We start from the raw sequence: 13,589 nt of genomic DNA on the forward strand, positions 1-13,589 counted from the left end.
CAAGGCCATCTTTTGTTATCCCTTATTCTTTTGGCCTTCAAAATATTTTTGCCCACTGAAAAAAGAACAATTTGTTCTAACCTTTGAACCTTGAGCCTGATATGTCTTGAAAAACCTTTTTGAAAAAAATCTTTACCTTGAGTTAAGTTGAGAACAATTGATGAGGTACTGATAAAGGTTCAAGTTTAGGGTTACCAGGACATAAACCACCTCTCTAGGCAGTGAGCAATAAAAAACAAAAGCAAGAAAAAGGCAAAAGAAAAGAAAAAGTGTGAAAAGAAAGATTCAAAAAGAAAAGAAAGAGCTCACTACAAGGGAAAGCTGGGAAAAAGATAAGAGAACTATTCTTGAAACATGAATTCATAAATGTTTCTCTTAACTCAAGGAACTTTGCTGACGAGAAAAACCAATTTCCTTCTTAGCCTAGCCAAGTTACAAGCCATTAAAAAGCCATTGTGATGACAATCTGTTTGTAAGTATGTTTGATTGTGGTTTAATGAAAGGCAAAATTAATTTGTGTGACATTGTGACAACAGAGAGAAACACCACACCATACACCTGAGAGTTGAGGGATACACTTTTGAATACTTGAGTGCTTGAGTGAAACACTTTCCCTGGTGAGGATTAGTTCTCTGAATTTCTGATTGCTTCTCTGCTTGGTTGATTGATCACTCTTAAGGATAGCATATGTTGAAAATGCACTGACACATCTGCACATCTTGACTAAAATCCTATGCTGAAGTTGATAAAAGTGATTTCTTGTCTTGAAAAAGTTTTTGAAAAAGGTTGAGTCATTGTAGTGATTGTTCTAAAAAATTGAGTTGCAGTTGTTTGCTTGAGGACAAGCAAAGTTCTAAGTTTGGGGTTGTGATAATGGATTAAAATACCGTTATTTGCTATGTGATTTTTATACTAAAAGCACCATTTTTCAGCAAATTGTGTGAATAAGAGAGTTGAGGTTGATTTTAACTATTTTTTAACAAATTCCCCTTGTTTTGACAAAGATTGAAGCAACATTGGATGAAGAAGTGAAAAACCATGAAGAAGGAGCTCAAAAGGGTAAAAAAGGCACCAAGAAGGGAGGAGACCCGAAGCCCAAGCGACAGGAACGAGAAACAGCGAAGTTGAATTCGACGCTGGTCGCCCAGACGACGGACGCCCGTAGCTCAGGCGTCCAAAACTGGCGCCCAAGCCTCACAGAACCCTTGATTCACACTTGGATGAGCTCCCTGTGACGCTTGAACGTGATATCACGTGGATCGGGTCCTGATTCTGCTCTGATTTGATTTTTTTGGACCAGGCCGCACTTTGGGATGCGTCTAGCGCTATTTAAAGGACCCTGAGGCTCTTTGTTTTGCATCCTTGGCAGAGAAAAGCATAGCAATACACTCTTAGCCAATACTTAGTCTTCCATTCTCTTTTTCCTTCTTCCATTGTTAGAATAATACATCTGTTCTTATTCTTGCTTATACAATAGCATGATCTGTGATTTGCATGAGTGCCGACAGGTTCCTTGCAATTCAGGTCCTTGTTAAATTACTCCTAAGGGTCATATTGCTCAAACTTGAGGGTATGAGTCTTAGTCGTCTTAACCTCTTGATCTTCACATCTTTTTACCAGGAACGCTAGGAATTGTATGAACTGGTAATTAGGGACAGACTTATTTACCGAGACATCGGGTTTAAGTGTTTTAGTGAAGGACGTTGACATTAATGAAAAAAAGAAGAATTCTTATATACATGAGAGGGAACTTGGTGAAGTCTAAACCCAACAACATACTCATCTCATATAAATCAACCTCCATTCATCTTTGTGTTCTTCTGCCACTGATCAATTTTGTTTTGTTTTATTTTATTATTTTGCAATACAAACCCATGATCTCTTTTCTTTTAAGTCTTAATTAATCTTGTTTTCACACAACTGTTCAACATTGAGAGTCCTCTAGGATATGATACTTGATCTTACTATTTTATATTACTTGTACGACTTGGTACACTTATCGATTTGCCTCAACAATCTTACAATTCAGGTTTTGGGGAATTGCTCCCAAAAGCAATATTGCTCAGGAATGAGGTTATGAGTTTTGGTTGTCTTAAGCTACTAATCGTAATTAATTATTAGGGATGCAAGAAATTGTGACTTAGTAATTAAGGATAGCCTTTCTTCGCCGAGAAGTTGGGTTTTAAGTACTTTATATAGTGACATTGACATTAATGAAGAAGTAGAATTCATATATACATCAGAGTAAGCTAGTTGAAATCTAACCCCAACATCATATTCTCATAATACTAAATTCATTTGTTCATCTCCGTGCTTCTGTTCAATTGATCAAACTGCATGCATATTTACTTTTTTGTATTTGCATTTTAAACCAAAAAAGTTTGTACTTAAGTCTTATTTAATCAAGAAATCGTATAACTGTCTAGGTCGTGAGTTTCTTGAAAAATGGTACTTGATCTTACCATATTTATTGCATGATATGATTCGATACACTTGTCAGAATCTTAACACTATTTTAAATACTAATTTATAAAGTAGTTGTAATAATGTGTTACATGAATCACATTATTAAAAATAAAATTCATAAACAATATAAAATACCAAAACTATGAGTATAACATTCTTAACATGGTGATATCCTTTCAAACCATCAATTATATTCATAATAATCTTCATACTAAACATTAATTTCTCTTTGTATTTTTTTTTCACTCTTAATACAAATTTATATAATCAAAAGCTAATTTTGTAGGAACAAGAATTTGCTAATTCCTAAATTCACTAAAATACTTAAAATAGGAGAAGGGAAGAAACATTATAACAAACTACTTGTTATTATATTATTTCTTTTGAATAAAGAAGCTCTTTATATAAGTTTCTAACTACTAAAGAAATAATGGTTTACATTCACTTATAACTATGACCATTAAAAAATATACGGACGTAAAGAAATTTCTTAATTTAGTTTCCTATATTTAAGTTTTCTATTTTCAACACGCCCCCTCAAACTTGAATATTCTTCATTTGGTAGCTTGATTCCAAGCATTGCTTTAAACTTTTCAAACAAATTGGCCTTGAATGGTTTAGTCATAATGTCTGCAACTTGTTCTTCAGGCTTGCAGAATTAGAGTTCAATTTCTTCTTGCTTGATCAACTCCCTAATGTAATGATAACAAATGCCTATATGTTTGCTTCGTCCATGGTACACAGGATTCTTTGCTAATGCCATAACGGATTTGTTATCACATTGAATAGTCGTCGGATCAACTTGAATATCTTTTAACTCTTTTAATATTCTATGTAGCCAAACTGCTTGACATGCTGTTGATGTTGCTGCAATATATTCTGCTTTTGCTGTTGATAGAGCCACCACTTGTTGCTTTTTAGAAGACCATTTCCCAAATAGAATACATATCCTGAGGTGTTTTTACGAGTTTCAATATCACCTGCCCAATCACTATCTGTATAACCTACTAAATTGTAGTCATTTGAGTAAGTATAAAAGATTCCATAATCTCGAGTTCTATTGAGATAACGAAGAATTCTTTTAGCTGCTTGTAAGTGTGACTGATATGGTTTCTCCATGAAACGACTTATTAGTCCAACCCCATAAATAATATCAGGTCTAGAGGATGTCAAATATCGAAGACTACCCACTATACTTTTGAAGTAGGTTGGATCCACAAATTCTCCACTACCAACTTTCTTCATCTCCATGCGTTCTGCAATTGGAGTTCGAATTGGGGAAGTTTCATCCATCTTGAATTTTTTTAAGATATCAGTGGTATATTTTCTTTGCGAAACAAAAATAAGATCATTACTTTGTTGTACTTCAATGCCAAGAAAGTATGACATAAGTCCCATGTCTGTCATCTCAAATTGTTGTGTCATGGCCTTCTTGAATTGAACAAACATTTCCTCACTATTCCCAGTGAATATCAGGTCATCTACATACAAACACAAGATCAAAAGTTCACCCTTTGTCTTATGTTTGATATATAATGTATGTTCGTGATCACATTTATGAAAACCATCCTCCACTAGATATGTGTCAATATGAGAATACCAAGCACGTGGTGCTTGTTTTAACCCATACAAAGCCTTTTTAAGATGATAAACTTTCTTTTCATCTCCTTTCTTTATAAAGCCAAGTGGTTGCTCAACATATACTTCTTCTTGAAGTACACCATTCAAAAGTATTGACTTTACATCCATTTGATAGATGTTCCATTTATTTTGAGCTGNAAGGGATAAAATCATTCGCANAGTATCCATTCNTGAAACTGGTGCAANTACCTCAAAATAATCAATTCNTGGCTTTTGCTTGTAACCCTTTACTATCAATCTTGCTTTATAACGATCCACCTTACCATCGGGTTTATACTTTGTCTTGTACACCCATTTAACTCCTATCGGCTTCTTTCCAATTGGTAGGGTAGTAAGTTCCCAGGTCTCATTTTTTTTCTATTGAGTGGATATCCTCTTTCATGGCTTGGATCCACTTTTCATCTGTTGCTGCATTTTGAAATGAAACTGGATCACAATCTACAAACATACAAAAGTTTGCTAGAGAATCTTCATTCAAATCATTGTCATCATCATCGTCTCTTCCTAACACATAATCTTGCAATCGTGCTGGTGGCACATGTCTTCTTTGTGGATGTCCTGATGGCCTTGAATCTGTTGCTTGTGGGTAAGTATAAACTATTGATATTGGATTGCTAAATGAGGGAGAAGTTTCTAGAAACGTCTCATTTATTGGTGCTTCATTGATAATGATAGTATTATTATTATCATCATCCCACTACCATTCTTCATCTTCAATAAAATGAACATCCCTACTAATAATCACTTTCTTTGTTTATGGATTATATAATTTATAACCCTTTGTTACATCACTATATCCAATGAAAATACATTTCTCACTTTTATTGTCAAGCTTCTTCTTCTTTTCATCAGGTATATGGGCATATGCAATGCACCCAAATACACGTAAGTGAGACACATCTGGCTTATTTCCAGTCCATGCTTCTTGAGGTGTTCTTCCTTGGACACTTTTTGTCTGACACCTGTTCAGTATATAAACAACACATGCAACAGCTTCTGCCCAATAAGGTTTTGGAAGATGCTTTGCTTTTATCATACTTCTAGCCATCTCAAAAATTGTTCTATTCTTTCTTTCAGCTATACCATTTTGTTGAGGTGTATAACTTGCGGTCAATTTACGATGAATTCCTTCTTTCTTGCAATAATCATTAAACTCATTCGATGTGAATTCTCCTCCTCTGTCTGATCTTAATGTTTTCAGACATAATTCTCTTTGTTTTCAACAAGCGCCTTAAACTCTTTAAATTTGTTAAACACTTCAGACTTTTCTTTCAAGAAATATACCCATATCTTTCTACTATAATCATCAACAAAAAGTAAAAAATACCTTTTATTTCCAACTGACTCTACCTCAACTAGTCCGCATATATCAGTGTGAATCAATTCTAAAGGTTTCTTTGCTCGCACAGTCTTTCCAATTACAAACGAGTCTCTATGATGCTTTCCAAGAATACAACCTTCACATGGATTATCGGGAGCATTAATGAGTGGAAGGCCACTCACCATTTGCTTCTGTACCAATAACTTCAAACCTCTGAAAATCAAATGACCAAAGCGAAGATGCCATAACCAATTGTCATCCTTTACCATAGCTTGAAAATTCATCAAAGATCTCGTTTGAAGTGACAAAGGAAACATGCGATTCTTTGTCATTTTTACCCTTGCGATGTTTTTATTGTCTTTGTTCATCATTTCACAAACTTCGTTATCTATACGAACTTTATACCCTTTTTCTGAAAGTTGTCCCATGCTTAATAAATTCCAGAATAATCCTGGCACATAATATACATCTGCAATAGTAACATTAGTTCCATTTTTAGATTGTATACTAATATTACCTTTACCCATCACGCGAATTTTGGATTTGTTTCCAAAATTCACTTCACCTTTCACTGATTCATCCAAGAAAGAGAAAAATTCCCTTTTTCCCGTCATATGGTTGCTACATCCTGTATCAAGATGCCAAATATCATTGTTTTCAACATCTAGACCTTGTGTACAGGCAAGTACCATACTTTCTTCAGTTTCAACTACATTTGCATGTTCTCCATGTTCTCTTTGTAATTTAGTTCGACATTCGGATGCATAATGGCCTAACTGCTTACATTTATAACAATCCACTTTGGACTTGTCATGTTTGAAATTTGATCTTCCACCAGAATAACTACTCTCTCCAATGTTATCCCTATGTGAGGAAAAATTACCTCTTCCTCGATTACGACCACGTCCACGACCTTTACCACCTTGGTATCCACCACAATTGGTGAAATTCACCCTGCTTTGCAAAGCTTGCTCAAAGTTAGGATTATTAGTTCGTTGCTTCATCCTTTGCTCATGTGAAGATATCGAACCTAATAACCTTTCTAATGATAATGTGGATAGATCATGTCCTTCTTCAATAGCTGTAACAATATTTTTTCTACAACACGTTGGTCATTAATAATCTCTCCATTGCTTCGTAGTTGATTAACAATAGATTGAACACGGTCAAAGTAGGAAGAAATTGTTTCTTCCTCTACCATGCGCAAATTCTCAAAAGTGCCTCGAAGTGTTTGCAAACGAACTTGTCTGACTCTATCATCACCTTTGTAGGATTTCTGCAGAATATCCCATGCTGCATGTGATGTTTCTGCTAATGATATCTTTTGAAATACCGTCTTTGGTTCAACTGCTAAGAAAATAGAATACAATGCTTTCTGATCCTTTTTACGTGTTTATCAATGCATCCTTCTCCTCTCTACTAAGGGACTCAAATGTTGTTGAGTCTGTAACATCTGCAAAGCCTTTTTCCACCAAATCCCACAAATCGTGAGAGTGGAAATATACCTTCAACTGGATTGCCCAGGTATCATAATTTTCTCCAGTCAATTTTGGAAGTGGAACTTGAATGCTACTTGCCATGATGTAATCACAAATATTTGATCTGGCTCTGATACCAGATGTAGGAATAAGAATTTGCTAATTCCTAAACTCACTAAAATACTTAAAATAGGAGAAGGGAAGAAACTTTATAACAAACTACTTGTTATTATATTATTTCTTTTGAATAAAGAAGCTCTTTATATAAGTTTCTAACTACTAAAGAAATAATGATTTAAATTCAATTATAACTATGACCATTAAAAAATATACGAACATAAAAAAATTTCTTAATTTAGTTTCTATATTTAAGTTTGCTATTTTCAACAAATTTAAATACTAATTCATAAAATAGTTTAAATAATGTGTTAACTTATGAACCACATTATTAAAGAATAAAATTTATAAACAATGAGTTTGACATTCATATTATTCTCACCTCCTTCCAAACCATAATTATATTGATAATCATCTCCATACTAAACATTAATTACTCTTATAAAATACCAAAACTATGAGTTTAACATTCATCATATCATATCCATCCAAACCATTAATTACAATAATAACTATTTTCATAATAAACATTAATTACATTTTGTATTATTCTAGTCATAGTCATGTATCACATATCTAAATATTTAACATTAACTCTACTTAGAGGCATGCTCTTTATTCCAATACTATCTCTCATTTACCAACAATTTAAAATGGAAATTTGATTGCTAAAGTTAATTTAACCGCATAATAAAAATTTAATTATTCTCTAAATTTAATCAAATTATAATTTAATAGCAGAAGTCAAATTAAATAAAGAAATAATATCTTTAATAATTTATAAAAGAAATTATCCAATAAAAAATTAATATCTAATGAAAGAAAGCCGTACATTTTCTATTTTAAAACTCGTTTATTGATGAATATTTTATAACAAGTAGTAATTTAGATAGTCTTTGAGAAAGTAAAAATAACACTTTAAAATGAAATCAGAATGAGTTAGTATAAACGAGAGAGTTAAAAGTAAACTTTAATTTTATTTTACAGCTTAACATAAACAAAATGCAAACCACCAAAAATGTATTTTACACAATTTTCATATTGGTCGCGTGCTCACCGTAACTCCCTGCATCACTTCGCGCTGTATCCTACCTCCAGTTTCCACTAACACACCGTTACTCGGTTAACGTAGTTTGGACTTCGCGTTCGGATACCACTAGTTAAAGTCAACTGTCAAGGGTGAAACCGTAATTCGATTAACCACAGGTAACAACGCCTCACCAAGTTGGTGCTAACTTTAATTAACTTATTTTTAATTATTAACTTTTTCTCAATTTTATAATCCTTCAATGGTGATGGTTAATGATTAATTAATTAATTAAGTAGCATTTATAGCAGTTAATAAAATAATAATAACAATAGTATAGTAGTAGTAGTTTCTTTCTTGGTGGGCATTAATAAATGCAGTGAGTGCGTCTCTTTAGGAGTCAGAGGTTGTGTCACAGACACGGAAAAGGAAAGAGAAAGGAAAAATTGCTTCTTGGACCTTCAGGCGCTGAGTTCTTCTTCTTTCTGATCTTGTTTTTCTTTCTTGAATGGTAAATTTCTAGTCTTTTTTGTATTTGATTCTACTTTTTAGATTGTAGTCCTCTTGTTTACTATTTTTTCTCTTTTTTTTTTCTTCTGAACGGTGATGGGAGTGTTGACCCAGAATTCTTCTTGGTCAAACTAACAGTTTTCTTAAGTTTGCTCTTCTAGGTTCTTTGAAAGTTTCCTTTTTTTTCTTTTTCTAGTCTGAGTTGTGTGGAATTTTCATTTGGGTCTATTTTGGTTTTGGTGACCTTTCTGGGTTTTTTCTTTTCTTTGACTTATCTGTTTTGTAGTTTGAATTGATATTTTGAATTTGTTTTCTGGTTGTTTTTTATTAGTATTACTGGTGTTGTTGTTATTATTTTTATTTTTTGTTTTATACTGATCTTTTGTTATTATTAGGGTGGGCAGAAGGCCTTATTTCTCAGTGTGTTGGTATATGAAGTTTGTAATATATGAATTACAATTTCTCGTTTTCTGCGTTGTGTGGTTTATGTTTGCTCTTGTGCATGCGAGACATTCTTAGAGGTTCAGGAAATTTGAGGTATCTGTCTTAAGATGAATTGGATGTGTTAGGCTTATTATACTGTAGTTTCAGTTTTGACTCTAATTTTATTTCTTTCTCTCCCTTTGTGAGGAATCGTAAGTTGGTTGATACAAACACAAATTTTTTTGTATGATTCTGACTAGGGTTTGTTGCTCTCTTAAGAAGTTAGATTTAGAGGTTCAGCTGTTTGAGATAATGTTTTAAAAATATGATTCTGACAAAAGTCTGAAATTTTAGGCCGCTTTAAACTTTAGGGTCATGTGAGGCTTTCTTTTCATGAGAATCTCTCTCTCCTGTGTTTTCTTTTTCCTTTTCCCTCTTTGTGCTTTTCTCTATCCATGTTCTGTTACTTTTGTTTCTTAATAACTAAGCATTGAAGCTGGATTTAAATTAAAGTTTTTGTTGATTTGCAGCTGTTGACTCTTCTAATTGAGAGTTGTGACATCTGAATAGAGTGGATATTGGAGCCTTATGAACTAAGTGCTGTTGGTACATAAAATTGTTGTGGTGTTAGTCTATTGGAGCAAATGTCCTTCCGCAGCATTGTTCGTGATGTGAGGGACGGGATTGGAAGCTTGTCAAGGCGGAGTTTTGACTTGAGGTTTTCTGGTGGCAGCAAGTCGAATAGTTCAGTCCATGAGGTGCATGAACGCCCTCCTGTTATACAGAATAGCAGGTGGGCTAGCCTTCCCCCTGAGCTTCTTCGCGATGTTATTAGAAGATTGGAAGAAAGTGAGACAACATGGCCTTCTCGGAAGCATGTGGTTGCATGTGCTGCAGTGTGCAAGACCTGGAGAGAAATGTGCAAAGAAATTGTTACCAGTCCTGAGTTCTGTGGGAAGATTACTTTCCCAGTCTCCCTGAAGCAGGTGAGACTTTTGTTATCTTATATCCTATGTTCATGATGTATTCTAGAGAACTGGTTTCTACAAGAGTTTTTGCCCATATGATGTTCTATTGATTCTTGTTTTACAGCCTGGTTCAAGGGATGGGGCCATTCAGTGTTTCATCAAGAGAGACAAATCTAATCTGACATACCACCTATTCCTTTGTCTGAGTCCTGGTGAGCTCAGTTTTTACTTTGAAAATCCATACACAGGAGTTTGTCTGATTTCCTTTTATATATGATGTAATTTATTGGATGGTGCAGTTTAAATTTATGGTCTGTTTATATTATTTCCATTACGGCCTAATCAGATTTATCATTCATTGTTGAAGTTATTGGTTCCTGGAGTTGTAATTTTGCTTAATAGCAAATGATTTATCTTATGCTTGTAAATTTTTTTTTGTTCAAGATTTGTGGACCAACCGAATCTGGTTTTGTCCAAGATTGGTTCATCCTGCAAAATTTGATGATGTGTGTCTTTCTAGAGTACAGGATCACTGGATTATTAGTTTAATATCTAAAAGTTGGTGACCACCTAATCTACTAAAATATATGATTTTGTTTTACCACCAACTAGATCTTGCTAAGCTAAGCATTTCCTTGTCATAGTGGTAATTGTTTATTTTATTTCATCAAAACTCAATGTGTTTGTAAAAAATTGAGCTACCTAGTTCGTTGTTATTGCCTTCTGTTAATTTGTTGTCTTCATGTAGTTAAACTAGAAAGGTTTAGGTTTGGGCGTTGAACAAATAAACTAGTTTTGTTTGTAACATTTAGCGTATTGATATCATGTAAATGTACAGTGAGAAGATTTGGTTGTTATTTTTTCTGGGATATGTTTTGAATTCATGACTCTTCTTGCAGCATTGCTAGTTGAAAATGGAAAGTTTCTTCTTTCTGCAAAAAGGACAAGAAGAACGACTTGCACAGAGTATATTATATCAATGGACGCGGACAACATATCAAGATCCAGTAGCACTTACATTGGAAAACTGAGGTATGTTCTTTTGGGATTGTAAATTTTCGCAGCATGCATTGTGTGTCAAATCATGAAGCTTTACTGATACCTGTTTCCTGTTTTGAACGACATGAAAACTAATTAAATCTTTCAACTTGTTTTTTTCCTGAAAAGTTAGTTCCTATGGATTTTAATATGATCATTGGCATTGATGATGATTAAATTTAGTACTCATCTGAGATCTTTCAACGCTCTGGTATTGAAACCACTTTTTCTTTATCTTTTACTGGAAGTATGAACTTATAGTCTGTCATTTCCCTCATTTCAGGTCGAATTTTCTTGGCACCAAGTTCATAATTTATGATACACAGCCTCCCTACAACAACTCTCAATTGTCTCCTCCAGGTCGAAGCCGAAGGTTTAATTCCAAAAAGGTTTCTCCCAAGGTGCCTAGTGGCAGCTACAATATTGCCCAGATCACCTATGAGTTGAATGTCCTTGGTACTAGGGGCCCCCGCAGGATGAACTGCACAATGCACTCAATCCCTGTATCAGCCCTTGAGCCTGGTAGCACTGTCCCCGGCCAGCCGGAGCTTCTTCCGCGCTCGCTGGAAGATTCCTTCAGGAGCATATCATTTGCTAGATCAATTTACAGCTCAACTGATTTTAGCAGTTCTAGGTTCTCAGACATAGTTGTGGCAGGCAATGAAGAGGAGCAAGGAAAGGACATGCCTTTAGTTCTTAAAAACAAAGCTCCAAGATGGCATGAGCAGCTGCAGTGTTGGTGCCTCAACTTCAGGGGAAGGGTGACTGTTGCATCTGTAAAGAATTTCCAGCTGATTGCTGCAACACAGCCGCCTGCAGCCGGTGGTGGTGCTCCTCCTCCACCGCCACCATCATCACAGCCACCTCAGTCTGATCATGACAAGATTATTCTTCAGTTTGGCAAGGTTGGCAAAGACATCTTTACTATGGACTATAGATATCCCCTTTCTGCATTTCAAGCTTTTGCCATTTGCTTGACTAGCTTTGACACAAAACTGGCTTGTGAATAGTGACATTGAAGAATGTTACACAGACAATAGGATTCTATCACCATTTATGTAATACACTGGGCGGTGAAGATGCATGAATTCATAATACACCACATAGTTTAACTGTAAAGAACAGAAGAACCTGTGCTCAATGTATTTTTTCTTATATGTTTTTCCTTTTCTTATCCCTCATGTTAATCTCTGCAACAAACTATCTCTCAAACATGTGTTGCTTCCCTGCAGTGTTTTGCTGATTCTGTTAGTACTTTTTATACTTTATTAGTTCATTTTTAGTCATTGAATAGTACACATGCAGCTGTTATCTACAGATTCATAATTTGCATGGTAAAAATCGGAAGAGATAATTCTAGTTAATGCTCGTTGTGGTCGAAGATTTGAGTGAATCAAAGTTGGATTGTTATTAATTTTTTAATGCTTCACCATTTTCTCTTTCTAGAGTTGAAATCTTACGAATTCTACATAATCTCAAGCGCAATAATGATGATCGTGAACAATTCTCAAATTAAATTGATCATTTAATTCCAATCTACTTTTATATCGCTTTTATGAATGATCTTTTACACAATGCATAGAAATTGTGTAATATTATTTTTCTAATAGTTGTGAATTTGATTTCTAATACGTAGAAAAGGAGTATTGATAATATTATTTTTCTATCATTTTTTTATTAATTAAATTTTAGAAATTATAAATTTTGTTGAACTTTATTTTTCAATAAACCTGTCATCACCAAAGTTTATATTTTCTGTAAAAGAATTCCATTACAAAGCGTTATTTGAGAGAGTATTATTAGCATTTTCATAGAACAAAATATTATGTGAATAGAGAAAACAGTGAAACTAATCTCTGTATTTTAGAGACGGAATGAAAATATAAAGTTTATCAATAAAATTAATATGTCGAACTTAATAACTGTGTAAAAGGCCAATTAAAACGAAAACAACAAAAACTGAACTTCAAAGCCATTAAAAATATTTATGATGTCTACCGACAGAGCTTAGAAGGCTTATAGGGCCTTCCACCTTCCATTTTTTTTTTTTTATATATCTAAATAAGAATATAAATAAGGGATGAATAAGAAGAAAAAAAAAGGGTAAAAGCAATAGAAATCTTTTTCACTACAACATAAGCCACGAGTCGTAAGAAATGGGATAAAGGGGTAAAAAGAAAAGGAAGCAAAGAGATGCTGCTCTTCAAAACATTTTCAATGATTGAACTCTTTGAGTTTTTAAAGCATTTTTTATTACTCCATTAAATTTAATCCAAACATAGCATAGTTGGCAATTAACATGTATTTACAAAGTCTAAACTAACCAACAAATATTCATCCATTTCACGTACTTTTCTTACTCAATCTTCTAAACTTCCTTTATTTTCTCGATCAAATTTACAAAACAAACGAATGAGATGTTCGTAGAAAATTCTTCGATGCTGAAGTCAATACTTTAAGTTAGATTCTAATCAAAATATGATTAATGTTAAAATGACGTCAAGACTTTATTAAAGTAATATTTATAAAAATATTTTACTAACCGTTAGTCCTTGCTTGGATGAGCTTCAATTATGGACCCATTGTCTCATTGGCCCATT

The 13,589-nt window shown here is 33.9% G+C and overlaps 1 protein-coding gene across 2 annotated transcripts; it reads left to right on the forward strand.

The window, feature by feature from the left end:
• The first annotated feature begins 8,421 nt into the window (after positions 1 to 8,421).
• Positions 8,422 to 12,252, forward strand: LOC106774546 (tubby-like F-box protein 8). Of its 2 annotated transcripts, none has more exons than XM_014661581.2 (5): positions 8,422 to 8,561; positions 9,514 to 9,969; positions 10,076 to 10,163; positions 10,851 to 10,983; positions 11,273 to 12,252. In XM_014661581.2, exons 2-5 carry the CDS (start codon positions 9,628 to 9,630, stop codon positions 11,997 to 11,999), a joined length of 1,290 nt encoding a protein of 429 aa, XP_014517067.1. In that variant the 5' UTR covers positions 8,422 to 8,561; positions 9,514 to 9,627; the 3' UTR covers positions 12,000 to 12,252. The 2 variants fall into 2 exon arrangements, with proteins under 2 accessions (XP_014517067.1, XP_022642607.1); XM_022786886.1 differs by lacking the exon at positions 8,422 to 8,561 and adding an exon at positions 8,913 to 9,097.
• The last annotated feature ends 1,337 nt before the right edge of the window (positions 12,253 to 13,589 follow it).

This window comes from Vigna radiata, chromosome 1, assembly GCF_000741045.1.
Source record: "Vigna radiata var. radiata cultivar VC1973A chromosome 1, Vradiata_ver6, whole genome shotgun sequence".
NCBI lineage: Eukaryota > Viridiplantae > Streptophyta > Magnoliopsida > Fabales > Fabaceae > Vigna > Vigna radiata.

What these genes read in the sequence shown, in the direction of transcription:
- LOC106774546 (XM_014661581.2), top strand. Translation starts at nt 9,628, where the DNA reads ATGTCCTTCCGCAGCATTGTTCGTGATGTGAGGGACGGGATTGGAAGC. An exon ending in ATTCCTTTGTCTGAGTCCTG is followed by an intron (nt 10,164 to 10,850) that starts GTGAGCTCAGTT and finishes CTCTTCTTGCAG; the next exon opens with CATTGCTAGTTGAAAATGGA. An exon ending in ACTTACATTGGAAAACTGAG is followed by an intron (nt 10,984 to 11,272) that starts GTATGTTCTTTT and finishes CCCTCATTTCAG; the next exon opens with GTCGAATTTTCTTGGCACCA.